The sequence below is a fragment of the Nicotiana attenuata genome, unplaced genomic scaffold (assembly GCF_001879085.1).
Source record: "Nicotiana attenuata strain UT unplaced genomic scaffold, NIATTr2, whole genome shotgun sequence".
Classification (NCBI taxonomy): domain Eukaryota; kingdom Viridiplantae; phylum Streptophyta; class Magnoliopsida; order Solanales; family Solanaceae; genus Nicotiana; species Nicotiana attenuata.
The window spans coordinates 11,678-28,276 of NW_017670345.1; the positions used below are offsets into that span (position 1 = coordinate 11,678).

Below are 16,599 nucleotides of genomic sequence, written 5' to 3' on the forward strand. Positions count from 1 at the left end.
GCGTGATCTGCAACCTCATTCGTGAAAAAAGATCTCATCCTCTCCTCTCAGCAACTTTATTAAAAAATTAGAAACTTATCCAAATTCATCTTCAGAATCACACTTGCATGAAGTTGTTTCACGTTGATGCTAATGTAGCATGAAGTTGTTTCATGTTGAAGCTAAAACTTCATGCTAATATAGCATGAAGTTGTTTTACATTGAGGCTAAAACTTCATGCTAATGCATGCTGAAGTCATATATCCTGCAGTCTACAGATTTGTCATGAGTTTAATCCGAAATTTCAGTCTAAACATGTTTAAGTTTTTTAGTTCATTTGCTAAAACTTTAGTCTAAACATGCTTAAGTTTTTAGTTCATTTGCTATTCATCCTAAACATGCTTAAGTTTTTGTCCCGTAGTTAGTCAATAGTCTTTTATTAAAAAAGGGTGAAATCATCTTTTTAGAATGCTTTTAACAAAAAAATGAGTATAAATGCAAACGAAAAAACAAAACTAAGTATAAATTAAAAGGGGACATCCCATTCCGCGTCTTCTATGTCGGCCTCTAGCTACTAGCTAGGAAAACTCACCGCCGACTGACAAAACGAACTCCTAAAGCGGCTCTAATTTTTTTCTCTCTAAAATATTCTTATCCACATATAATAGATCTCCCTTCACACTTACTAATGCCACTGTCCTTTATTCTCTTCACATTTTGTCCAAAAGAAATTATGACAAGTCAACAAATAAAAAAGAATGTTTTCATCAACAAGATTAATATCTCCTTCTTACACAATAGGAGTAGAGCTCAACTTGAAGAGAAGAATACAAATTAAGGAATTGCTGATTAGCTGACTAGCCGACTCTATATTCTTGTCTTTATTATTTTACAAAAAAAGTTTGACTTTACTTTTTTGTTTTTTCTGTTTTAAGTAAATTTTCAACTACCAACTTGGGTTAGACTAATTCTCACTCTCTCTCTATATATAACGGTTGGTTCAAGAAAGCCTAAAAAAGAGGGAGTTGGTATTAGTTTGTTCATCTTGTCAACTTTCTTGAAAAGCAAAGGTTTTTAATAATTTTTTTTTTCTCTTTTTGAATCTTGAAGTTTAATACAAACTTCTCATATTAATTGTTAAGACTTTTTAGTTAGTAGAGTATACTATACTAGCTATATACTAGATTAACTTTTTTGGTGAAGTTATTACATGTGTATGCTCAAGGTGGCGAATTTTAGAAACAAAGCCAATTACAAGCCAATAAGAGATGATGAAGCTGGGAATATTAATGTGATGTTTTCTGGGATTAATAGAGAAGAGGAGATGTCTGTCATGGTTTCTGCACTGACACGTGTCGTGAGAGGTGAAGATAAAGTACTTAATCAAGGAGATGGTGGTGATGTTGCAGCTAATAATTGGAATAGTAATATTGGTGCTGGTGTTGGAGAGAAAAGGGAACGTGAAGACCAAAGTGAGCAGCTGTTCTTGTCTGATATTAGGTCATCAGGTATGCAAATCTATCAGAAGTAAATTGCTGCAACTCATTTTTCATTATATAGTTGGTTCTTTTTCTTAAGCCGAGAGTCTATTAAAAATACTCCTCTATCTCTACAAGGTCTGTGTAAACACTATTCTACCTAGATTCTATTATATGAGATTACACTCGGTATATATATATATAGTCGTTATATATAGCAAACTCCAACTTATAGTTAATTTGGAATTGATCACTCTAATTAGTTGTCATTGCATTTTACTACCACAATGACAACTAGATGCGCAATTCCAAATTCAAAATTGTAGTGTAACGTGTATCCTCCCCTGTTCCGATCATGGAATAGGTTAAATAAATCAAATTAGTTGGAGTTTACTGTATAAATTCTTAATATAGATCATGTCGTTTCATTTGGAACGTCATCTAGAAGTTCTTCATATTTTCTTCTGACATGAATATCTCTAAATAAATATAAAGACAACAAACAATATACCCAACGTAAATACGCCATTAGTCGATATTGTTTGTGTAAATCTATTATTTTTATTGTGTTTTAATTTAATTCGTTACATTTGCATGAATTGTGAGAGATTGTACGCTTAGTCCTTTAATTTATGATGAATAACTTTCCTTCTCGCTCTTTTCACTACTGCACTTCTTTTAAACATTGTTATAATTGTGCCTTCATTGAGTCGATAGTCTATCAAAAACAACCGCTCTACCTTCATAAGATAGGGGTAATGTTGCGTAATAGCCTCCCGAGACTTACTTGTGAGATTACACTGAGTTTGTTGTTGTTGTTGTAACTCCCTTTCTCCTAATATTTTTTTTTCATGGAATGCATTATGTTAATAGGTGGAGAAAGTTCAAATATTAGGACTATTGCCAGCAACACACCAACAACAGAATCAACATTCATATACCTTACTCCCACATATGAAGAAGGAAATATTAATCATCAACCAAGAAGAAGATATAGAGGAGTTAGACAAAGGCCATGGGGAAAATGGGCAGCAGAAATCAGAGATCCATATAAAGCTGCTAGGGTTTGGCTTGGCACTTTTGACACTGCTGAAGATGCTGCTAGAGCTTATGATGAAGCTGCTCTTAAATTCAGAGGCAGCAAAGCTAAACTCAACTTCCCAGAAAATGTTAAACTCATGCCTACTTCTTCAACTCACGAACAATCACCATTGAAGTTATTCCCGCATCAGAATGCTGTCAGTAATCTGGGATTTCCCACTAGCACATTTCCAACGGATTACGTGGAAAATACACGTGTTTCATCCTTTTCTAGTAATTATCCTATAATTCACACTCAACCTAATTCTAATAATACTAACATAAACCCTCAAATTTTCCTGAATGATGATTTTCAATGGTTACAACCACCTTCAAGTTTGTTAAACCAATTCCAGTACTCGTCATCTTCGTCGTCGTCGTTGTCTTCTTCTTCTTCTCAACTGCCTTTTCTTCCAAGAATGTCTTTTCAAGGTTCCAAGCCTACTAGTCAGAGTAGTGGAAGTGATTTTCGGGCTACTTCGTCGGATTCAACTTATGATCATCCTTCTTCTTCTTCAAGATAATTTAGTAGCTAGGTTTTTTTATTTGTCACTTCAATGTGATTCTTGAATGGATTGTGAATCAGAATCGGGTTGCAATTTGCATAGTGATCGGTCTAGATGAGCAAGGTCCACTTTTCTTATTCTGGTAATTTTGTTGGGATATATCTTGAGTGAGACCTTATCTGGAAATTTCTTCTTGTAACAAGGAAGAACATAAAAAGACGATGATTGATGATGATGAAACGAATATCAGAACAATGTATCTTTCATCTTAGTTTATGTGACAGTATTTCCTAGGGTACTACACCAAAAAATAAATTTTTAGTCAAAGCTAGAATTTAGAAGAATACGGGTTACTGATAATCAGAAAAGTATGTAGAGAAAGAAATTTGTGAATAATATGATCAGAGCAAGTAAATCAAAGTATATTCCAATAGTGTTTTCTTGTGTCTACAATTGTTTGTTCCTTCCCCTTTTATAGCTATTTTGGGGATACGAGCCTTGTGAGCATGTGATTTTTGCCTCGCATGAATTACTCCTACAGATTTCTTAGATTTAGGATTTTTTGCTTTTTAATTTGTAGGAATTAATTGCATAATTTTCATGTTTATTTGCAGTTTTAATTTAACACAAATTCATAAAAAAAATACAAAATTACGCATTGCATTTGCATTTAGGAATTAGGGTTTTACAAAAATACAAAAATCACAAAAATTGATTTATTTGCTTTGTTTAACTTTAGCTTTGAATTTTGTTCAGTTTTCATTTAAATTGGTATTTAATTAATTTGTGTTGATTATTAATTAGAACTTAATATAGTTGGGTAGGTTAATTTAGTTTTAGAGTTAATTTAGATCTTAGTTTTAATTTGAAGGAAAAAGAAAAGAAAATGGAAAGAAAAATAGATTCCTTAATAAAAGACCTGAACTTGGGCCAAATCCACCTCAAACCCCCTTTAAATCAATCCAGGCCCCAAGCTAAAGCCCCAAATTCGGCCAAAATGGCCCAAATCCATACCCCTACCCGGTCCAAACGATCATGCCCTTGAGACTAATAAAACGACGTAGTATAGGAGGGATACTACGTCGTTTTGAATTAGTGCCAAATCAATCCAAGCCATCCATCCACCCCAATCCGACGGCCCATAATTCTCCTTGATTTTGAATAATACTGTCTGAAATATGTGAAAACCCTAGAGACCAGAAATCCCCTCCTCGTACCCTGTTCGACACCACCGCGTCTTCGCCGTCCCCCACCGTCCGCCGCCGGCCGGAAATCGCCTCTGCCGGCGGCGATTCTCCAAACGATCCCAAATTCACACCACACCTTCCTCTTCATCTCCCCAGTGCATATCTGGACTTATTTTCTTCCAAATCTCATCCCAACTATTCAAATAACTCAAACCCTAGCGCCTCCACCGCCGTGTGCGGCGGTGCCACCTTCCAAACCACTTAAAAATAACACCCTGAACTTTCCTCGCTTTCCTCTTCTTAAATACTTGTTTATCTTCTCTCAAATATTCCTTTAATGCCTCGAATTTCAGATCGAAAGTTCGTCCAGAACCCTAATTTTATAAACTTGAGGCTTATTGAGGTCTAGGCTATAATAGCCTTTAATTATATGTTTTCTCATGAATACACATAATTAAGGACGATTATAATCCATTTAAATCCAAGAAAACTCATCAGACTTGAATTAGTCAAATGAAGGCCAAGTCAGTAAGTTCTTTCTTCCTTGTTCGATTATATCTTTTATGGTTGATTCTGTTCTCGTGATTTTTTTTTGGTCTTGTGTGATCCAATGTTTGTTTCTACTAGTATAGGTTTTAATTTTTACTGATTAGTTTAGTTAGATTTAATTTTTTGTTTATCCTTGCAGTCGTTCTTAGAGTTAATTTTGACATAATTTTGATTCATGTTTTGTGCTTGATTTCGATTAGTTGATCTATAGCTATTACTGTTAATTTGATTTTAACCCGGTTCGTTTTTTTTTTTCACTGAACAGTGTAGGTTATAAGTAGAATTAATGTGATTAGTTAAATTGATTTTTAGGATTGGTTTGGATATAGCTGAATACCCTAACCATTGACTGACTAACCATAGTTAGTTTGGGACTAAGGATTAACTGGGTTCAGGTTTAGTTTGTTGGGTTCAGTAATTTCAGAATAAATAAAAGGGTAATTTAGGCATAGAAAAGGGTAGTTTTATTAGGAATAGTAATTTTTAAAGTAGGGAAGGGATAGTATAGGAATTGTAATGGGTATAGGACTTTCTAGAATAGATTTTAGTATAGTTTTCAATAAAATAGGTGTAGTTACTTGGGTAACAAGTTTAAAAATAAGGGACTAAAAGCTGAAAATGAGAAGGACTAAAAAGAAAACAAAAAATCTGAAGGAAGCCTTAGGCTTTGCCTATAAAAGGCACACCCATTGCCTTGTTTAAGAAGTTTTTTCAGACCCTCTGAAAATTTCAAAAGTTTTGGGGGAGCTCTAAATTTCCCCCCCCAAGAAAACAATTTCTTCCCAATTCCAGATCTAAAGTTCAAAATTCAAAAGGAAAAACCAAAAACAATAGAAAACTAAAAAAAAACAAATTACTGTTCCATTAAGCTTTTAGGATCTCAACTCTAGCTACTGATTTACATCACTCTAGCTCAGTTCCTAGTCGTTGAGCTTCAGAGGTCCATTGATTGAATTTCGAGGCAGATTGTTGAGGATTCATAGGTCTACTGATCTAGCTAACAGTTTTCTGGAATTCCTGGTTCGAATTGAAGATCATCTGCATTTATTCAATTGTGTTGGTCGAATTTCTGCTTCCTGTTTGGTTTGGATTCTTCCTAGATTTGCTGTGCTAACTGAGCAACTACTAGATTTTGAAACTTTCCTGAGTGGCTGGTTCTGTTTCCTGAGTTCTGCCTACTACTGTTGCTGATTCTTACATTCTATTCTCCAGGTACACACTCTCAGACTGTGTTGATGTAATTTCGCCTGTTGAACATGAAATGAAGTTGAAGTTTATTTTCTGCCCTAGAGTTGCAATTTGAAAATCATATTAAGCCTAAGTAGCCTGTCTACTATTCGATTGGATATTCATAGTTGTGTTAACTGGACTGCAAATAGTTATATCTCATGCTCATATGAATCTGTTTTCTCGAGTTGAGTAGTAGCTGTAGTTAATTCCCTATTATCTGATTCATGTACTTGTTAAGCTCTAATTGTAGTTAATTTCATACCAAATCAATAGAACCGCTCGTGTTAGTTGATCTCTTGTCAGTTGGTTCGTGAATTGGTTTAAAAGCATGTTGATTAAGAGGTATTGTGTATTACAGGTGTGAGCACATTTAAATTTGTTAGTTTAGATGTTAGAGTTAAATTGGAGTGTTAACACATTTGTTCATCTTCTAAAATCAGAATAGCTTAGTTGTCCCCTTGAACGATTTAAGTGTCAAATTGGTATTGATCATTAGTAATAAGGTGTGCTTCAATTTAAACCTCGTTGTCAAAATTTGGCTATCACTTTTAATAAGATGTGGGAACTCGTTGGTAGAAAAATAAGTAGGATAAATAAGTAGACGTAGAAAAAAAAATAATTTTATAATCTGGGATACAGTACAACAATTGCACAAAACCAGTTTAATTACATTGGGGATTAATTGGACCACTTAGGTGTCCATTCAGACGTCAGTGTGTGCTTCTGCCCGGAATCGACCTCAGAACCATACTCTTCCGCTACAACCGGGCGTGAACAATGTCACTTGGGCCAATTTCTCCAGTAGTAGGCCCCAAAGTGTTGGGTCCTTTATATTTTTGAATAAATTGCAAAGCATGCTTCATTTATTTACTTCATAAGCTACTGGGCTTTAACTGTTTGAGAGTGATTCATAAGACTTTGATATTTTATCAATAATAACTAATTAGGGCATTTCTTTTATTTTTAGAGACAAAAATAAATAGAAATATCGTAGTTGCTTTAGGTTGGCCTTTAAATAAAAGTGAGATGAGCCTCGCCAAACGAAACACATAAATTGCGGGGCCCTCATTAAATGCTTTATTAAAATATTTTAAAAATTCGGGACATGCCATTTAGCGAATTTTCATGGCTTCCCGCAAAGATAATAATACGCTAGTCACTTTAGGCGCGAAATTTAATAATATTACTTTCCTAAACTCGGGTGCGCATTTCATGCAACCCAAATCCAAATCCCAAAACGCTGAATAAGAGGTGTTTAGGATCCGGGTGCATTTCATGTGACGTGATCCAAAAAACACGCTCTTAAACGGCGTTCACTTTCGTAAAAACAAAATAAACTAAAAGTGGTAAATAATCTTAAAATTGCACTATAGGTTTAAATATGTATAAAAACTAGATTTTAGCCATTTATGATAATTTAAGCGACCGTGCTAGAACCACGGGATCCGGCGGTGCCTAACACCTTCCCCCGGGTCAACAGATTTCCTTACACAGAATTTCTGGTTCGCAGACTCCAATTGGGAAGTCGAAATTTTCCTCGATTTGGGATTTAAATTAAATCGGTGACTTGGGACACCAAAAGCCAATCCTATCCCAAGTGGCGACTCTAAAAATAAATAAATGATCCCATTTCGAATAATGTCACTTTAAATGGAAAAACTCCCTTATACATTTACCCTTCGGGGTAGGTGTGTAAAAAAGGAGGTGTGACAATGTGAATACAACAGTCTGAAAAAGCATAGACTTTAGATCCCAGTCTATAATTTTATTTGTAAGATATCCCAAAACCAGATGATGTCTTTCACCAAGTGAAATTTCATTACATTTCCTATTGTTTACCAGAAACCCCACCTTTGGAAACAGTAGCATATTTGCAGTTAACAATCGTTTCCCTTCATTCATGCAGTGATAACACTTGTATTAGGTGTTTGTCTAGATTTTCTTACATAATTGATTTTCCTATTGAAAAAATAACATATTTATCATAATTGGGTTTCCATCAATAAACCGTCTCACTCTCTCCCTCTCAGTGGGAAGTATAACCAGAGCATGGAGAGCTAAGTCAATGAACCTGGTCTCATACTGGGTGACAGTCATGGATCCCTGCTGAAGGCGCTCGAACTGCCTTTGATAGGCCTCTCGCTGAGTAATGGGGAGAAACTTCTCCAGAAATAGCTGTGTGAACTGCTCCCATGTCAAGACCGGTGATCCTGCTGGCCTAGCTAAGCAATAATCCCTCCACCAAGTCTTGGCGGATCCAGACAAGCGAAATGTAGCGAAATCAACCCCATTGGTCTCAACAATACCCATGTTCCGAAGAACTTCGTGGCAACTATCCAGATAATCCTGGGGATCCTCAGTAGATGCACCGCTGAATGTAGTAGTGAAGAGCTTGGTAAACCTGTCCAATCTCCACAAAGCATCGGCAGACATAGCTGCTCATCACCGGCCTGGGCTACCATGCCCGGCTGAGCTGCTCCAACCGGCTGAACTGTTGGAGTCTTGAGTCTGGGGAGCTACCTGCTCCGAAGTGCGAGTAGCAGGAGTCTGGGCCCCTCCTCCAGCCTGAGAGACGGCTGGTGCTACAGGAAGCAATCCTGCTCGGGCAACACTCTCCATGAGACCTACCAATCGGACCAGAGTGTCCTGAAGCACTGGGGTAGCAATAAACCCCTCTGGGACCTGAGCTGGGCCCACCGGAACTGCTGGGGCTGGGGCTGGAACCTCCTCGTCAAAGTCAACCTGAGGCTCCGCCACTGGTGCTGCTGCTCGGGGCTGAGCTCTGCCCCTACCTCGGCCTCTAGCACGGCCTCAGCCTCTGCCCCTAGCGGGAGCTGCCTGGGGATCGGACTGCTGATCAGAAGATGAGGAAGCGCGTGTTCTCGCCATCTACGAAAGAACAGAGTAGAAATTCAATTAGCGTTGAGAAACCAAACCACACGATAAGGAAGAACAAATGTGAAACTTTTCCTAACTCAGTAGCCTCTGGGGATAAATACAGACGTCTCCATACCGATCCCTCAGACTCTACTAAGCGTGTCCGTGAGTTGTGAGACCTATGCAACCTAGTGCTCTGATACCAACTTGTCACGGTCCGGATTTCCCACCCTCGGGAGTCGTGATGGCGCCTACTAATGAGAGCTAGGCAAGCCAACCCTTAATTACCTTTGCCATTAACCAATTTACCTCTTTTAGCAATTATCAGTAATATCATGAAAACAACGGAATAAAATAAATAAGCGGAAGTCTTAAATTAAAGAATCTGAAAAACAATGCGGAAAATCAACATAAACCTCTACCCAAGAGCTGGTGTCACATACTCACGAACTACTAAGAGTGCTAAATACTACCATTTGAAAGAAAATATAACTGTTTGTCTCGAAATACATGAGATAACACACTGAAATAAAAGATAGAAGAGACGTCGGGCCTGCGGACGCCTGCAAGACTACCTCGGTGTCTCGCTGGACTGAAGGCTAACTACCGCGCTACTGCAGCTGCTGTCCAACACCTGGATCTGTGCAAAAGAGCACAGAGTGTAGTATTAGCACAACCGACCCCATGTGCTGGTAAGTGCCTAGCCTAACCCCGGCGAAGTAGTGACGAGGCTAGATCAGACTACCACATAAACCTGTGCAGTTATATATATATATATATATATATATATATATATATATATATATATATATATATATATATATATATATATATATATATATACAGCGGGAAAATAACAAGAATAAACATTTAAAATAGGAGGGGGGACATGCTTCGGGGATAGCAGATAATACAGAATTGCAGGAGAATAATAGGAACATAATAAATAAACTCTAACACGGATAAGGGAAATAAAAGCAGATTTCACTGTCAGTACACATCTCGTTGCAGGCGTGCAACCCGATCCCATTTCTCATTGTTTCCGTGGTAGGCGTACCACCCGCTCCCATTTCATCAATCTCGTGGTAGGCGTACCACCCACTCCCATTTCATCAATATCTTGTGGTAGGCGTACCACCCACTCCCATTTCAATCAATAACTTGTGGTAGGCGCACCACCCGCTCCCATTTCATCAATATCTTGTGGTAGTCGTACCACCCGCTCCCATTTCAATCAATAACTTGTGGTAGGCGTACCACCCGCTCCCATTTCAATCAATAACTTGTGGTAGGCGTACCACCCGCTCCCAATTCAATTCAACACAAAGTCACAATAAAATTCCTGTAAGGAAAACAAATGCAATAAAATAATAATTTCCCGGCAAGGGAACATCAATACCAAAATAACCATCCCGGCAAGGGAGAATCAGCTATAACCAAATCCTAGCTCAACTCTTGCTCAGCTCGATTAATACCAGTACTCAAACATATATAAAGTCCACGAGAATAAACTAAATCTCCACTCAATATCAAGAGTCATGAATTTAAAGCATCCGAAGTGTCATTTAAGAACACAACAACTATTAATTTAAGATTCACGGTCATGCTTGACACAACGTATAGATACTCGTCACCATGCCTATACGTCGTACTCAACAAGAAGCAATTAACAATTAAGACTCAACTCCTAGTCCCTCAAGCTAGGGTTAGACCAAACACTTACCTCAAACTTCCACGACCAATTCAATCCTCAATAACCGCCTTTCCTCTCGAATTCGGCTCCAAATCAATTGTATCTATACAATAATGACTTCAATACATCAATAAATGCTAAACAGTACGAACCGCCTAATTATAGCTTTTCCATCATTTTTCCCAAAAACTCAAAATCAACCCCGGGCCCGCTTGGTCAAAACACGAGGTTCGGACTAAAATCAAATCCCCCATTCACCTACGAGCCCTAATATATAATTTGCTTTCAAATTCGACCCCAAAATGAGGTCTAAATCAAGAATAGTCAAAAAGCCCTAACCCTACCCATTTCTCTAATTTCTACCCTTAATTACATGTTTTAGGCTTAGAAATTCATTAGATGTTGAAGAAAATGGAAGGAAACAAGCAAGGATTACTAACCCAAGAAGTCTTTGGTGAAGGATAGCTTCAATGGACGCCTAAGGACCTTGGAGAAGAAGGAGTTCGTGAATGTTTATAAAATCCCGCAACAACACTGTTCTGGAATTAAAAATATAACTGGGCGAAATTGCCCTTCGCGTTCGCGACAGGCTGGTCGCGTTCGCGAAGGGTAGCACTTACTGACCATCGCGTTCACGAGCTGGGGAATGCGAACGCGTAGAGTAAAAGGCTGGGGTCCATAAATTTGTTCTATGCGAACGCGTGGGCTGCCACGCGAATGCGATGAGGAAACAATGCAAGGCTACGCGAACGCGGTCACATGAATGCGAACGCGAAGAGGAAAAGAAGACTGAGCCCTCAGGGTCAAATAACCCTACGCGAACGCGTGGGGACGCGAACACGATGGAGGGGAAAACTAAAGCATCGCGAATGCGGGAGGAACAACGCGAACGCGAAGAAGAAATGGGGCCTGCAACAGCTGAAGCAAAATCTGCAATTTTTCTAAGTCAAAAACTATTCCGAAATACTCTCCGAAACACTCCCGAGCCCTCGGGGCTCCTAACCAAACACATGAACTCACTCAGCATCATCCTACGAACTTAACCGTGCGATCGAATCGCCAAAATAACATCAAAAACAATGAATCAAACCTCAAAATCAAGAGTTTTTCTTCAAACTTCATTAAGTTTCAAATTTAGAACTTTAAGCCCGAAACACGTCAAACGACGTCCGATTTCAACCAAACTTTACAGAAACATCTTAAATCACATATAAGACTTGTACCGGGCGCCGGAACCAAAATACGGGCCCGATACCAACACGTTCTAATCAATTTTCCTTAACAATTTCAGAAAAACAATTTCCTTTAAAAATTTATTTCTTGGGCTTGGGACCTCGGGATTCGATTCCGGGCATACGCTCGAGTCCCATATTTTCCTACGGACCCTCCGGGACCGTCAAATCACGGGTCCGGGTCCGTTTGCCCAAAATGTTGACCAAAGTCAAACTTATTCATTTTAACACCAAAATTTAGCATTTTTCACAGAATTTCATATTTAAGTTTTCCGGCTACGCGCCCGGACTGCGCACGCAAATCGAGGCGACTCTAAATGAGGTTTTCAAGGCCTCGGAAGCACAAAATGGGTGAGAAAACAGGTGATAACCCTTTGGGTCGTCACACTTATATCAAATAAGTTATTTGTGTTTAATCAATATGATGATAAGTAGCCCTACATCATTTAATCTTTCAATTATTTATGTTTTCAAATCATGCAAGCGAGAAGAAATGTGAGGAATGAGGAGCCTCATATCCAGCAATGTCTTAATTGTTTTATCTTTTTCTTTTTCAAATCATTGTTGCTTATTCCTACCATCATTTCAGTTTAATTACCTATTGTCAGGAGAAATTAATTGAAAGTATTTAATACTACTTGATTAGAAGCTCGCTACCAAACTGCGACATCTTTTAAGGGATTTTTTCATTCCTATACACTATTGGAAACTTTATTACCCTAAATGTTCATGTTTAGTAAATTATCCTACCTACACAAGTTTTGTTTACAAAATATATATACATTCCACATTAAAAGGCTCCTAATCCTTTATTAGTGCCTTCAATTAGGGATTCAATTACACCATTTTTCCTTTTTTTTCTCCTTTCCACTTTCCTTATTTCTCTGCGAGATTTTTACCTTCCTAATGGCTGGAATTTCTACCTCTTAATAATTAGTACTCCGAAGATGGTATGTTCTTGTTATTTGTTGAGCAAAAGTCAAATACTTTCCACTTTTCGGGGAGTTTAATGTGATTCCTGTGTATGAATTTTTTTTTTTTTTAAGAGAAAAGATTTGATCGGTTTGTTTGTAATATAATTTGTCCTTGAATTTTACCTTGCTTTTCTTTATTTAACTTTTACCTGTTAATAAATCAAATTTACTTTTCATCTTCATTCATTTCGAACCATGTTCGCAATTTACGATAAGATGTACCCCTCTGATTTAAAGTCATGATTAATTTCCCTTTCTCTTGCTTTTTCCCCTTCCTTCACCCTAAATAATACACTGTAACGTACAACTTTTTACTTATTAATAAGATTTTTATAGTTTCCTTGTAATTCTCTTCCCCATTTCGTTAGTTTTTGTTTTAAAAATAAAAGAGGAGACAGATATTGAACGACAAGAAATAAATACGCATGGGTAAATGCAAAAAAGGGTTATAAATGATATTCTACAACATTCATACATTATTTCTACCCAGTTTTATACAACTACAATATCATACCACTTAAATACAATTTGTATCCAAATTTTATACAATATGTCTTTTGTGTATTTTGTATCTCATTTATACATAGTAAAAATAAATTTCATACAGCTAATTATATATTATACAACTTATCTACAACTTTCGTTTATTATTTCTACCCCCTTATATACAACTACAATATAATACCACTTAAATACAATTTTTATATAAATTTTATACAATATGTCTTTTGTATATTGTGTATCTAATTTATACATAGTAAAAATAAATTTCATACAACTAATTATATATTATACAATTTATCTACAACTTTCACACATTAGTTCTATCCAGTTAAATACAACTACAATAACATACAACTTAAATACAAATTTTATACAATATGTCTTTTGTATATTTTGTATCTGATTTATACATAGTAAAAACAAATTTCATACAACCAATTATATATTATACAACTTATCTACAACTTATCTACAATTTTCATACATTATTTCTACTCAGTTATATACAACTACAATATCATACAACTTAAATATAATTTTTTATACTGTCACACCTCCTTTTTCACACTACACCGAAGGATAATGTATAAGGGAGTTTTTTCACTTTAAGTGACATTATTCGAAATGGGATTATTTATTTATCAGAGTCGCCACTTGGGATAATTTATTTGGTGTCCCAAGTCACCGGTTTATTTTGAATCCCAAATCGAGGAAATTATCGACTTTCCAAGTGAAGTCTGCGAACCAGAAATTCTTGAGTAAGGAATTCTGTTAACCCGGGGGAAGGTGTTAGGCACCCCCGAATTCCGTGGTTCTAGCACGGTCGCTTAAATTATTATAATTGGCCTGTTATATGATTTTAATACATATTCAAACATATAGTGCAATTTTAAATTATTAACGCTTTTAATCATTTTTTCGAGAAAATTGCAACGTTATTAAAACACGTCTCGAACCACGTCACATAAATGCACCCGTGGTTTTTGACATATTTTAACATCGTTGAGATTTGAATTTGGGTCACATAAATGTGCACTCGAGTTTAGGAAAGTAGATTATTAAAATACGCGCCTAAAGCGACTAACGTGTTGATAACTTTGCAGGAGGCCATGAAACTTTGCTAAATGGCACGTCCCAAGTTCTAAATATTTTTAAAAGATATAATTACACGAGGGCCACGCATTTGTCGTTTCATTTGGTGCGGCGCACCTCACTTATTCTACTGAAAGCAAAAGTTTATACTAATTAACGTCTCTCTAAGTGGCTTGTAACAAATTTATTAATTGTTTTAACAACAAATGAATTTAGTTCAACCCCAAACAAACTGGTGATCCAATTGACAATAGACTGCCCATTAGGGCCCAATCAATTGCAGAACACAAGAGCTAATGGACCCAGGATGGAATCCACACGACTGGTACTGGGACTCAAGATCGAGTCCCTGCAAGGGCAGGAAACGTCATGTAAATGATTAAAATTGATACTATGGAGAGTGTGTACATATCTAATTAGCCCTTCTGATTTAATAACTACTAGTAGGACAATTTAAAACTCCAGGCTTAAACAAGTACCAAATAATCATGCTCAACTCAAATTTAAAACTATCTTTAAGGCAGATGATGAATATTATTTAAGGCCATCTGAATTGCGCTTTCAAACTAAATGGCATTATTAATCCTCACATCTCATAATTCGAATCAATAGAATTTCGCCAACAATTACTTAGCACTTAACAAAACAGAATTATACTTTCAGAAACTCAGGACTAATTAAACTCCATTTAATCTCTCTTATTCCTGGAGACTTATGACAATTTACAAACACCTCCATAACCAAACCAAACAACTGTACAGGGTCAAATTCAACATGCTATTAGAGGATAAATCCAGTAAATTAGAATCAAATGTATCTAAAATCCAATCGTCTACAGTCCAATTATTACAAATATTAGAATGTCTAGATCATGTAGTTCCCATACTCCAAAGGAGCCTAAATCCAGCATCTGAACAAACATGCTTTCAAGTAAATTAAGGACACACACAAATATGCTGGACAACTAAACCAAAATAAAACAACGTGAAGAAAATTATCAGGGGAAAATGTGTAGCAATTCATCATTTCTTCAAGCTTAGTCACATATTTTATGATTCAAACTTCACACATCATTTAGAGGCCAAGGAAATACCTGGAAATTAGAACAGAATAAGAAAACTGGAGGTCAGCTAAACAGCAGCAGTGTGACAAAGTCAGTCCTAGCAAAACCAAACAGATCCAGTTCAAATTTTAGGAATATGATGCAGCAATCCAAAGAGTAAAACTCAATCGAACAGTGAACCAACAGGCTTCAAACACAGCTTGCACACACCCCAAATCCAACACATTCTAGACTATCACACGAATTAGACAGTGCTTTCAGCTTGAGAACTTCAGAATTCAAAGGAAAAGGAAAGGAACTCGATAAAATAGTGAAAAAACTACAGTTGTTCCTCAATTTTTCTGTATTTTGCACCTAGTTTGTAGGCTTTCTTCTCTGATCTCTAAAATCTATAGAATTTGATGTATTTTTAACTCCCAAATTCTGCAGGCTCTCTATTCTCTCAGAATTCTGATCTCTCCCCCTAGGCTCTCAAATTTTTAGGCTCTAAAATCTTTAGGCTCTCCAATCTAGGCTCTCAAAAACTGACTTGCAAGGCAAGGATACAATGCCTTTTATAGGCAAACAAGTAGGGCAATTTCAGACTTATTTTTTACCCCTTAGGTCCTTCTTAATTTTCAGCTTTTTGCTTAAAGGTCCTTAAAATCCTGACTTGCTACCAAGTTATACTATCTAAATCCTGAAATTCAAATTAAAACCCCAACCTAGAAGCTTCTAGGGGCTTCTATTTTCTGTTACTGCAAGATTCCCTATGTGGTCTACCCAATTTACCCTTGATTACCCTTGTATTTACCCCTGAAAACCTTCAGCAAATGGGCCAAAACTGGCCCAATAGTTTAAGTCCAATTTTGACAGGCTACTATTAGCCAAATGGGTCAGAGACAAACCCAAAACCTAGGCTAGCATTCAACTAAAATATCATGAAGTGATTTCACAGATAACCTAATTGATTTACTGATTAACTCACAGCTATGTCAGGAATTAATTAGGTTAATAAAATCAATACAAGTAATTAAACCAAACTAAAGAACTAACAAAAGAAAATCAGAGATTTAATTCAAAAACTAAACAAGGGCAAGCGGAAAAGAAAAGGGGAAAATCAAGAAATAAAATGGACAGAAAAAAGGACTCACCAAGCCCAAACTCGAAATCCAA

The 16,599-nt window shown here is 36.7% G+C and overlaps 1 protein-coding gene across 1 annotated transcript; it reads left to right on the forward strand.

Annotated features, from left to right (window-relative positions):
* The first annotated feature begins 971 nt into the window (after positions 1-971).
* LOC109238150 (ethylene-responsive transcription factor ABR1-like) lies at positions 972-3,309 on the forward strand. Its single transcript, XM_019404585.1, has 2 exons — positions 972-1,487; positions 2,331-3,309. The coding sequence occupies exons 1-2, from the start codon at positions 1,190-1,192 to the stop codon at positions 3,059-3,061; spliced, it is 1,029 nt and encodes a 342-aa protein (XP_019260130.1). The 5' UTR covers positions 972-1,189; the 3' UTR covers positions 3,062-3,309.
* The last annotated feature ends 13,290 nt before the right edge of the window (positions 3,310-16,599 follow it).

What these genes read in the sequence shown, in the direction of transcription:
- LOC109238150 (XM_019404585.1), top strand. Translation starts at nt 1,190, where the DNA reads ATGTGTATGCTCAAGGTGGCGAATTTTAGAAACAAAGCCAATTACAAG. An exon ending in GTCTGATATTAGGTCATCAG is followed by an intron (nt 1,488 to 2,330) that starts GTATGCAAATCT and finishes TTATGTTAATAG; the next exon opens with GTGGAGAAAGTTCAAATATT.